At 41.2% G+C, this 12,776-nt stretch overlaps 1 protein-coding gene across 1 annotated transcript in view; it reads right to left on the bottom strand.

Moving 5' to 3' along the window:
* Positions 1–12,776, bottom strand: part of CHKB (choline kinase beta) — a 191,245-nt gene that overhangs the window by 48,579 nt on the left and 129,890 nt on the right. Inside the window, exon 5 of the mRNA XM_053716290.1 lies at positions 5,072–5,176. Within this exon, the coding sequence (XP_053572265.1) occupies positions 5,072–5,176 (105 nt within the window). The remainder of the gene's footprint in view (positions 1–5,071; positions 5,177–12,776) is intronic.

Below are 12,776 nucleotides of genomic sequence, written 5' to 3'. Positions count from 1 at the left end.
TACACAGCGTAAGAACGCCTGTTTCTTTGTTTGGTCTGAAGACAAACAAGAACTGTGGAACCTTCCCCTTGGGGGAGAATCCTTGAATTCTAGAAGGTACCCCTGAGCAACTATTTCTAATGCCCAGGGATCCGGAACGTCTCTTGCCCAAGCCTGAGCAAAGAGAGAAAGTCTGCCCCCTACTAGATTTGATCCCAGATCGGGGGCTACCCCTTCATGCTGTCTTGGTAGCAGGAGCAGGCTTCTTGGCCTGTTTACCCTCATTCCAGCCCGGCAAGGGTTTCCAGGTTGCTTTGGGCTGGGAAGCGTTATCTTGCTTTGCGACAGCAGAGGTTGCAGCAGGTCCGCTCCTGAAGTTGCGAAAGGAGCGAAAATTAGCCTTGTTTTTGGCCTTAAACGGCCTATCTTGTGGAAGGGCATGACCCTTGCCCCCAGTGATATCTGAAATAATTTATTTCAGCTCTGGGCCGAAAAGGGTCTTCCCCTTGAAGGGAATATTTAACAGTTTTGTTTTGGACGACACATCCGCCGACCATGATTTGAGCCAAAGCGCTCTTCGCGCCATGATGGCAAAACCTGAGTTTTTCGCCGCTAGTTTAGCTAACTGGAGAGCGGCATCAGTGATAAATGAATTAGCCAGCTTTAGAGCATGAATTCTATCCATGACCTCATCGTATGAAGTCTCCCTCTGGAGCGACTCCTCCAGGGCCTCGAACCAAAAAGCTGCTGCAGTAGTTATAGGAATAATGCAGGCAATTGGCTGAAGTAGAAAACCTTGCTGAACAAAAATTTTCTTCAGCAATCCTAATTTTTTATCCATAGGATCTTTGAAAGCACAACTGTCCTCTATTGGTATAGTTGTACGCTTAGCAAGTGTTGAAACAGCCCCCTCAACCTTAGGGACCGTCTGCCACTCGTCCCGCCTGGGGTCGTTTATGGGGAACATTTTCTTAAAGATAGGGGGGGGGGGGACAAAGGGTACACCTGGTCTCTCCCACTCCCTAGTCACAATATCCGCCACCCTCTTTGGGATCGGAAATGCCTCAGTGTAAACAGGGACCTCTAAAAACCTGTCCATCTTACACAATTTTTCTGGGACCACCATGGGGTCACAATCATCCAGCGTAGCTAAAACCTCCTTAAGCAGTACGCGGAGGTGTTCCAGCTTAAATTTAAACGCCAAGGAATCAGAATCTGCCCGCTGAGAAACTTTTCCTGTATCAGAAATTTCTCCCTCAGACAGACCTTCCCTCACTGCTACTTCTGAGTTTTGTGAGGGTACTACAGATAAATTATCCAAAGCGTCTGATTGCTCATCCTCTGTATTTAAAACTGAGCTATCGCGCTTTCTTGGAAAAACTGGCAGTTTGGATAAAAATGCTGCGAGGGAATTATCCATTACTGCTGCCAATTGTTGTAAAGTAATAGGGGCCAATGCGCTAGAGGTACTAGGCATCTCTTGCGCAGGCGTAACTGGTGTCGACACATGGGGAGAGGAAGAAGGACTATCCTCATTACCCTCAGTTAAAGAATCATCTTGGGCTACATTTTTAAGTGTCACTGGATGGTCTTTAAAATGCTTAGATGTTTTAGCACACTTTACACATAAATGCAATGGGGGTACCGCCATGGCTTTTAAACATAAAGAACAAGGTCTATCTGAAGTCTCAGACATGTTTAACAGACTTATACAGCACTACAATACAGAAAAAATCACTTTTTGAAATTTTTTTTTTTTTTTTCATAAAATGAAATTTATGAAAATTTCACCACATGATCCTAATGATTGCACACAACATTTTAAATCAATTAACCCCTTATTGACCAAACCGGAGCAAATTGTAGTAAACAACCGGTTTAACACACTACAGCACGGTGCCACAGTCCTTGCTGCGGCCCTACCTTCCCTTAGGGTTATTTGTAGCTGAAATATAAGCCTCCTTGATGTCCTCCTGCACTCTCAGGACTCTACACATGAAGCTGCATGAGCTGTCTTGAAAATCAACTGGGCAACTGAGGCGCGAAAATGAGGCCCCCTCCCTCTTCAGTCCAGAGTTATGGGGCTTTCCTGAGTCAGACTAGGCGTCTGATAATATGCCAGGCGAAATAAAATTTTAAGCCCTTAACTGAAGCCATCCTTCTATACTGCTTCTCAGAAAATGGCTTACCTTCCCTCATGGGGATTTCTGTCAGCCTTCTAGCATTACCAGGTCTTGTTAGAAATAAATGACTGAGCATACCTTAAGCAGTTAAGCCTGCAAACTGTTCTCCCCAACTGAAGTTCTCCGGTACTCAACAGTCCTGTGTGGGAACAGCAATGGATTTTAGTTACAACATGCTAAAATCTTTTTCCTCTCAGCAGAAATCTTCATCACTTTCTGCCTCAGAGTAAATAGTACAAACCGGCACTATTTTAAAATAACAAACTCTTGATTTAAGAAATAAAACTACAAATCTAACACCACAAACTCTTTACCATCCCGTGGAGATGCTACTTGTTAGAGCGGCAAAGAGAATGACTGGGGGGGCGGAGCCTGAGGGGAGCTATATGGACAGCTTTGCTGTGTGCTCTCTTTGCCACTTCCTGTAGGGATTGAGAATATCCCACAAGTAAGGATGAATCCGTGGACTGAATACACCAAGTAAGAGAAACTAAGTGCGCAACTGAGGCGCGAAAATAGGCCCCGCCCATCTCACTCGATGTTGCTGGGGCCTACACAAAAATCTACCAAACGTTTTTTAAGCCATGTGGGTTACAAAAACCCTTAAAAAAGCCAAGTGTACCCTCAAACAGTTGTCCCATAAGAAATAAAAAACAGTACTCCCAGAACACACAAACGTTTGCCTAATATACAAACTGAGTGCCCATAAGATTAGCCCCTTATGCAAGTTAGTAATGACCTTATAAACTAGGATTACTGCTTACCCTTCCCCTAATGGGGATACTGTCAGCCTTTCTGAGTTATCATAGTCTCTGCAGAAAATATGACTGAACATACCTCATTGCTGTATAGCAAGAAACCGTTCCTCACACTGAAGTTTTCCTGTACTCCTCAGCTTCTGTGGGAACAGCAGTGGACCTTAGTTACAAATGCTAAGATCATCCTCCAGGCAGAAATCTTCATCTATGTCCTGCCTGAGAGTAAATAGTACAACACCGGTACCATTTAAAAATAAAAAAACACTTGATTGAAGATAAAATAAAACTGACAGTTTATCACCTCTTTCACTTTACCCTTCCTGCTTAGAGCCGGCAAAGAGAATGACTGGGGGTGGAGTTAAGGGGGGAGCTATATAGACAGCTCTGCTGTGGTGCTCTCTTTGCCACTTCCTGTTAGGAAGGATAATATCCCATAAGTAAGGATGAATCTGTGGACTCGGTACATCTTGCAAAAGAAATTGTGCAGGGGGGGGGGGGGGCAAACCATAGTCTCCTCACAATATAAACAGGTATTTGTTACAGTTATTGCTAAAACTGAACCTTTTGAATGGTTAATGTCAGTATCCTCCATAGTAGAGTAACACGATATCAACATAAAAAGAAAAAACGATCTCAATACATTTTTATTTATAGTCGAAACGTGGCACCTCTTCCTGCAGCCTTAGCTGAGGCACTCACCACCTCCTAGTAGACCAAACCGGACCGGAATGAAGTCGCTATATCTCCGGATTCCTGCTACACAATCTAAGAGTTGACCGCTGCACACAGGAGAAAGCTTACGTCCAGCCAAGAGAAACTGCGCCTGGTCACATGGTGCACAAGTAAAAGACCGCCTCCACCAGAGTAGAAAGCGTGCACAGATGAATATCAGCTGTGTAGCTATTTAGCAACACCAGAAAGGCAATCTTAAAAAACCGCCCTGTATTTATCTGCTGTTCACAAAACACACCTCATGAGCCAAAAACCTTACACAAGTGCTCCGGTTGGCAAAAGGAGTTAAGCAGCACATCAAAATATCCCCAACTGCTCAGATGATAACCTCAACAATGGAGGTATTATATAGTCCCCAGAGCCACTAGAGGATCAGATTAACGTCACACTGTGATTTTATAAGAAAGCCCGGATTTCTTAAGGGAAGCTTTCATAGCCCACAAGGCATAATCCCAAAAGATAAGAAATACAGGACTTAAAGGGACAGTATACACTCATTTTCATATAACTGCATGTAATAGACACTACTATAAAGAATAAGATGCACAGATACTGATATAAAAATCCAGTATAAAATGGTTTAAAAACGTACTTAGAAGCTTTCAGTTTAGCTCTGTTGAAAAGGCAGTTGGAAAGCCCATTGCAAGTGGAAAATAAGACACTCCCCTTCTTTTGCATATGAAAAGACCCTTTACACAAACAGGAGCAAGCTGGAGAAGGTAGCTGACGGTATTCACATAAAACTTTGGGGCTTGGTTAGGAGTCTGAAAATCAGAGCAATGTTCTTTAAAAATAAGCAAAATTATACACTTTTAAAAAAAACAAACTTTATGGGCTTTATAAATAGATCTACAAAACATGTATGCAAAGAAAAAATTAGTATATAATGTCCCTTTAACCTCTAGGATCTGTGCTGTGGAGACGGCACAGCACCTCAAGGTCTGACAGTCTCTCTCCAACACTTCTGACAGGGACCTGAACAAAAAGAGGAAACAGTGTAAAACAAACACTGGTTTCCCAAGGGGTTGTTAGTACTAAATCACCAGATAGAGGACACAGAACGCTCCCTGCGACATCTAGTAGCTAACTTTAACCACAACTCTCACTGAGAGGATTAAGTGGTTACTCAAAAACCCCAGTCCTCTCTTGAAGGGAAAATACCCATTAAAGCACTATCTAATTCTTCTAACACCTTCTCTGCCATCCTCCTGTAGTGAAGAAAGGCAAAGAATGACTGGGGGGGTAGGTAAAGTGGGAGGGATATGTATTGCCTTTGGCTGGGGTGTCTGGTGGCCAGGTGTTGATATTCCCAACAGTAATGAATGAAGTTGTAGACTCTCCCTGCCTTTGAATATAAATAATAATAAAATCACAACAGAGGGATTAATGAAACAATACAGTGGATTATTTTCACTTCACCTCAGTGTCTGCATCTCGTCCTGCAAACCATAACTTTGTAGCTTCCTGAACTTGGCAGCGAGATCGTCTTGTGTAAATGAGAGAGAGAGAATCTGAGCGATGTACCTGAGAGAACGCAGAGAACACAAGCACGTGAGCAGCCAAAAATCTCAACACAGAGACAGAAAATGCACTTATTAACTTTATTGTCAGTGGTTTCAAATAATAAATCCTATTAGCCCAGTATTAAACACTAGGGGCCCAATAGTCCTGCAGAATATATAGTACAGTAGGTGTCTCTCCAGCACCTTGACAATCAGCGCTCCCTGTATATTATCGCTAGAGAGACCTGCATCACTTAGATAATCTCACCAGAAAAGTGTAGGGTAGAAGTCCTCAAACAGTAAATATATTTAGTGTAAAAATCTCACATAGGTCTCCTGAAGACAAAAGTACCCACACTCACAAGCTAAGTGGGTATGAGGATGCAGTTTATCTGTGTTTTGACAGAAGGATGGTATCCATGTGTACTCACTACACCCTGCGAGTATGGGCACCATGCAGCAAACGTATATGTACTCACTACACCCTGCAGCAAACGTATATGTACTCACTACACCCAGCGAGTATGGGCACCGTGCAGCAAACGTATATGTACTCACTACACCCTGTAGAAAATGTATATGTACTCACTACACCCTGCGAGTATGGGCAATGTGCAGCAAACGTATATGTACTATATGTACTCACTACACCCAGCGAGTATGGGCACCGTGCAGCAAACGTATATGTACTCACTACACCCTGCGAGTATGGGCACCGTGCAGCAAACGTATATGTACTCACTACACCCAGCGAGTATGGGCACCGTGCAGCAAACGTATATGTACTCACTACACCCAGCGAGTATGGGCACCGTGCAGCAAACGTATATGTACTATATGTACTCACTACACCCTGCGAGTATGGGCACCGTGCAGCAAACATATATGTACTCACTACACCCTGCAGCAAACGTATATGTACTCACTACACCCAGCGAGTATGGGCACCGTGCAGCAAACGTATATGTACTCACTACACCCAGTGAGTATGGGCACCGTGCAGCAAACGTATATGTACTCACTACACCCTGTAGAAAATGTATATGTACTCACTACACCCTGCGAGTATGGGCAATGTGCAGCAAACGTATATGTACTCACTACACCCTGCGAGTATGGGCAATGTGCAGCAAACGTATATGTACTCACTACACCCTGTAGAAAACGTATATGTACTCACTACACCCTGCGAGTATGGGCACTGTGCAGCAAACGTATATGTACTCACTACACCCTGCGAGTATGGGCACCGTGCAAAAAACATATGTACTCACTACACCCTGCGAGTATGGGCAATGTGCAGCAAACGTATATGTACTCACTACACCCTGCGAGTATGGGCAATGTGCAGCAAACGTATATGTACTCACTACACCCTGCAGCAAACGTATATGTACTCACTACACCCAGCGAGTATGGGCACCGTGCAGCAAACGTATATGTACTCACTACACCCAGCGAGTATGGGCACCGTGCAGCAAACGTATATGTACTCACTACACCCTGTAGAAAATGTATATGTACTCACTACACCCTGCGAGTATGGGCAATGTGCAGCAAACGTATATGTACTCACTACACCCTGCGAGTATGGGCAATGTGCAGCAAACGTATATGTACTCACTACACCCTGCGAGTATGGGCACCGTGCAGCAAACGTATATGTACTCACTACACCCAGCGAGTATGGGCACCTTGCAGCAAACGTATATGTACTCACTACACCCAGCGAGTATGGGCACCGTGCAGCAAACGTATATGTACTCACTACACCCTGTAGAAAACGTATATGTACTCACTACACCCTGCGAGTATGGGCACTGTGCAGCAAACGTATATGTACTCACTACACCCAGCGAGTATGGGCACCGTGCAGCAAACGTATATGTACTCACTACACCCTGTAGAAAACGTATATGTACTCACTACACCCTGCGAGTATGGGCACTGTGCAGCAAACGTATATGTACTCACTACACCCAGCGAGTATGGGCACCTTGCAGCAAACGTATATGTACTCACTACACCCAGCGAGTATGGGCACCGTGCAGCAAACGTATATGTACTCACTACACCCTGTAGAAAACGTATATGTACTCACTACACCCAGCGAGTATGGGCACCGTGCAGCAAACGTATATGTACTCACTACACCCTGTAGAAAACGTATATGTACTCACTACACCCTGCGAGTATGGGCACTGTGCAGCAAACGTATATGTACTCACTACACCCAGCGAGTATGGGCACCGTGCAGCAAACGTATATGTACTCACTACACCCTGTAGAAAACGTATATGTACTCACTACACCCTGCGAGTATGGGCACTGTGCAGCAAACGTATATGTACTCACTACACCCAGCGAGTATGGGCACCTTGCAGCAAACGTATATGTACTCACTACACCCAGCGAGTATGGGCACCGTGCAGCAAACGTATATGTACTCACTACACCCTGTAGAAAACGTATATGTACTCACTACACCCAGCGAGTATGGGCACCGTGCAGCAAACGTATATGTACTCACTACACCCTGTAGAAAACGTATATGTACTCACTACACCCTGCGAGTATGGGCACTGTGCAGCAAACGTATATGTACTCACTACACCATGCAGCAAACTATATATTTTTTTTTTCAACTTTTATTATTTTAAATATGTAAAAACATACAAGTTTCTATACAAAAAAGAAAGCAGACAAAAAATAAGCAGAGACACAGAACATATAGCCTGATCTTATAATCTTGTTAGACAAAGAATAACAACATTTTCCCGGAAAGAAAAGAAAAAAATTCTCTCCCTCCCTCGGCCCCCTCCCCTCCTCTCCCTAGTTTAACTTAATATTTATAATTTGTTCTATATAATATACAAAGTCATTGCCCTGGGAGCACACAAAGGCCTTCCAAATCCTACAGAACATTTCCCTTGGAGTCCCTCCTAATTTAAGGTCGTAATCTGCTTTAATTGCTGCATCTACTAACAGTTTCCTTGCTTCTGCAATAGAGGGTGCTTTATATAAGATCCAGTATCTAAAAATAAGTATTCTAATAACTGTTATTGCCACTACTAAAAAATTAATCTCTATCCCAGGAATGGTGAGATCTGAGAAAAAAATAAATAGAATCTCTTGTTAAATGTATTTTCCTTTTAAAAATATTAGAAAAGAAATATTCCATCTTCATCCAAAACTGACTTAGTTTTGGACAACCCCACAGCAAATGGATTAGGGTCTGGATCCTGAGAGTGACACTTGGAGCAGAAATTAGAAACATTCTTATTCCACTTTGCCACTCTATGCGGAATCAAATAGTCTCTATGTAGCACTCTGAATTGAGTTTCTCTGTAATAAGATGAAGGAAACAGCTTTTGGGTGGTGATTAAGCTTTTCAAAAGTATTTTCTCCAGGTCAGGTGAGTCTACCACTGTTGACCAATAAGATGACAATTCTGATACTGCTGACTTTTCGTCTAGGGACAACAAAAATTTATAGACAAAGGATAACAAACCCTTTCTAACTTTTGCAACGTCAACCAGAGGATGATCTCTCCACATCTGAGGAGCCAAATTGATCAGTTTAAGAATGTAACTTTTAACTTCTATAAAGTAGAACATATGTTTTTTTTGTACTGGAGGAAAATTTTCTTGAAACTTATCAAATGCATAAACTTTGCTCAAATTAGAATCGTAAAAGTCTCTCACTACCAGTGGTCTCTCTGGTGACCATATTTTAAAGATACCCGACGTGTTGCCTAAGGGAAAATGGGGATTGCCGGTTATCGGCATCCATTTTGAAATATTTTGTCTTATTCCGATGCCATTAGATAGGTTTCTCCATACTTTTATTATATCCCTGTACAGAGGATGCTCCAGAAATCTCCTTCCTAACTCTCTATTTGTAGCAAATAAAACATAATTTAAGGATAGCGGGGAGCAAACTTGATTCTCTAAAGTCTCTTCAGAATATATGAAGGACCTTGATAGCCAATCCAGGGGAAAACGTAAAATAGCAGCATGGTTATAACGTTCCAAGTTAGGTAGGGCCAACCCACCTTTGCTATATGGCTGATATAACTTCATTAATTTCAATCTTGGTTTTCTCCCACTCCATAAAAACAACCTTAGTGATTGATTGAAACGCCACAAATCGTTTTTGTTGATTAGAAGGGGGAACATCCTTAATGTATAGAGAATCTTAGGGATAATGAACATCTTAAAGACAGCTATTTTTCCCCATCAGGGAGACCGGGAGTGATGCCCACGATTTTAATCTCTCTCTACCATCCTCCATTATTGTAACAAAATTATCTTTATACCAATCTGCTATGTTTGGAGGGATTTTCAAGCCCAGGTATTCCAGGGTTTTAGTTTCTATAAACTGATAACTTTGTGAGTCCCCTGAGCTCTCTTTTAGCCAGAGGATTTTAGATTTTGAAAGGTTTGTTCTATACCCTGAAACCACGCCGTATTGCTCAAGCAATCCTATAATCGCATCAATTTGACTTTTTGGTTCAGCGACAAAGAGCAAAAGATCATCCGCAAATAAGGCAGTTTTAAATTTTACTTGACCTATATTAATTCCAATCAACAAATCTCTCAGCCTAATGGCTAAGGGTTCCATTATAAGATCAAACAATAGTGGTGACATCGGGCATCCCTGACGGGTACCCCTTGTTAACATGAAAGTCTGTCATAGAGTCATTGATCAGTATAGAAGCTTTAATATCTGAATAGACCTTAATGATGAATTCCTTAAAAAAAACCTTGAATCCAAATCTCTCCAGAACCTGGATCAAAAAGGGCCACTCCACCCTGTCGAAGGCCTTCTCTGCATCCAAAGATAGCAGGAAGGCCTCCGGCAGGGCAGAGCGGTCACCCCCATACTGACAAATTACCTGTAAGATTTTTCTTATGTTCATTTTTGACGCTCTACCGATAATAAACCCTGCCTGGTCCTGGTGCACAATTGCTGGCAGTAAGGGTTTTAGCCTTTCCGCCATTATCTTCATCAAGATTTTATAATCAAGGCCAAGCAGCGAAATGGGTCTGTACCAAGTCATATCTGTTGGATCTTTATAGGCCTTTGGAATTAAGATTATATTGGCCCTTTTAAAACTTTCAGAAATCTTACATTTTGTACCAAAGTATGCATTGTAAAGATCAGTCAGTACTGGACCTATTTCTGTTCGCATGATTTGGTAGAACTCAACAGGCAAACAATCCGGGCCTGGGGCTTTCCCTCTAGCTATTGAGTTTATAGTTTTTTGAATTTCATTTTCTGTTATTGGCTGATTTAGAGCTTCACAGTTTTCTACTGAAATTTTGGGAAAACAAATCGCATCCAAGAAACCTTTTAATATTATCTAAATCTGGACACTGAGATGAATATAAATCAGAGTAAAAAGTGTGAAATAATTGCGAAATCTGATCTTGTTCTATGTACAGTTGATCTTTTACCTTTATCGCTGCTACTGGTTTCTTCCTTGATTGTCTTTTAAATATTGAGGCCATAAATTTACCAACTTTGTTGCCAAATTTGAAAATCTGGCGTTATTTTTGTACAAAAGTACCTGTGCTTCTCCCAGGAGAAATGTCTCCCTTTCTTTCTTGGCCTGAAAATAGTTGTCGGTATTTAACTTACAGGGTCTTTCCAAGAACAGGGTATATGACTCCCTCACTTTATCTGAGAGAGCCTTATCATTTCTCATATTCTCTTTTTTTAGCTTTACCACATAGCTAGATATTTCCGCTTTTAAATAGGCTTTCGCAGTTTCCCAAAATAGCGGAACGTTATCCCTACAATGACTATTGAAAGTTTTATAATCTTCCCATGCTTTGATAAGAAAGGTTTTGAATCTGATAGAGTCCCGCAAATAAGCCGGGAAGAAAAAAAGAGTGGAATAGAAATTTCCTTTTTGTCGCAATAGATAAAGTAACCGGAGCGTGGTCCGACAGACTGAAGTCGCCAATAGTACATTTCTCAACCTTAGGGACCAATAGATCTGAAATAAAAAAAAAAAGATCTAATCTTGAAAGCGTGTTGTGGGTCTTGGAACAGCATGTATATTCTAGACTATTAGGGTTTAGCAACCTCCATATGTCGACTAGTTTTAGTGAGTTATAGAGTAGATTAAATACTTTTTTTTTCAAATTTCAGCTGGGCAGGCTTAAATTTAGCTTTAGTATTGCCAATTCCCATTTTCCTTCTATCCAAATACGAATTTGGGGTAACATTAAAATTCCCCAGCAGCAAAATTTTAGCTTTCGGAAATTTAAACATTTTCTTTACTAATAAATTCTAAAACCTTTCGTTGGAAGTATTTGGACCATAAATATTGACTAAAAGATATTCGTCTTGAATAGAGAGTCTGATAATTAAGTATCTTCCCTCCCTATCTGTAAATGTATTTAAGATTTTGTATTCCAATCTTGTATGGAAAAGAACCATCACCCCTCTGGAGGATTTTATATAGGATGAGAAAAAAAGTTTCTCCCAACCATCGAGCTTTGATCTTTCTATGTTCTTTATCCGATAAATGGGTTTCTTGTAAACAAGCTATATCAAAATCCCTTTTTCCTAGAAAATTCATAACTGCCTTTCTTTTTATTGGGGAGTGAATCCCTCCTTTATTCCAGGTTAAAATTTTAACCATTCAGCCTAGGGAAAGGAATAAATAAACGAAAACCCGTGGGACCTCCAGGGGAGAGGCGAGGAGGGGACAGGGAGGAGAGAGAGAGGAAAGAGAAAAAAAAAAAAAAAATTCCCTGCAAAACTATGTGGCCTAAAGTAGCATTTGCGCCACCTATATTTATCATCTATACCTATTTTAGCTCTACCTATAAATATCAAGTGACTAGTGAGTATTTTACTAATACGTGACAAATCTATAAAATTACATACGTCAACATAATACATTCTGAAGTTTTTAACAACCTGTGTTCACACTTGTGACTTCCTTTTCCAACAACATAATACATTCTAAAATTTTTAACCGCTTGTGTTCGCCTATATTTAACATCTGTGCCTATTTTAATGATACCTGTGTTTATCAAATGTCTGGTGAGTATTTTACTACAACGTGTCAGTTCTATAAAATTACATACATCAACATAATACATTCCAAAGTTTTTAACAACAACTTGTGTTCACACTTGTGACCTCCTTTTCCCTTCTTCTCATTAAGTACACCTAGTTTCCTTCTATTAATACACACAATATTTGAACCCATAATTTTCCTAACAAAAATTATACCTTTCACTGATAGCATAATCAAACCCGACATCAGCATAGCTTAACATTTTCCCTAAAATTTCTCCACTTATCCAAGTGTTAGAAAGTAGCGTTTTTAAGCTACCTGTGTGGGAAGAAAAAAAAAAAAAAAAAATTGAGTAATAATCAAAAAAAATTAAAAAAACAGAATTTATGTTTACCTGATAAATTTCTTTCTCCAACGGTGTGTCCGGTCCACGGCGTCATCCTTACTTGTGGGATATTCTCTTCCCCAACAGGAAATGGCAAAGAGCCCAGCAAAGCTGGTCACATGATCCCTCCTAGGCTCCGCCTACCCCAGTCATTCGACCGACGTTAAGGAGGAATATTTGCATAGGAGAAACCATATG

This window comes from Bombina bombina, chromosome 6 (genome assembly GCF_027579735.1).
Source record: "Bombina bombina isolate aBomBom1 chromosome 6, aBomBom1.pri, whole genome shotgun sequence".
Classification (NCBI taxonomy): domain Eukaryota; kingdom Metazoa; phylum Chordata; class Amphibia; order Anura; family Bombinatoridae; genus Bombina; species Bombina bombina.
This window is presented reverse-complemented; position numbering and strand designations above follow the sequence as displayed.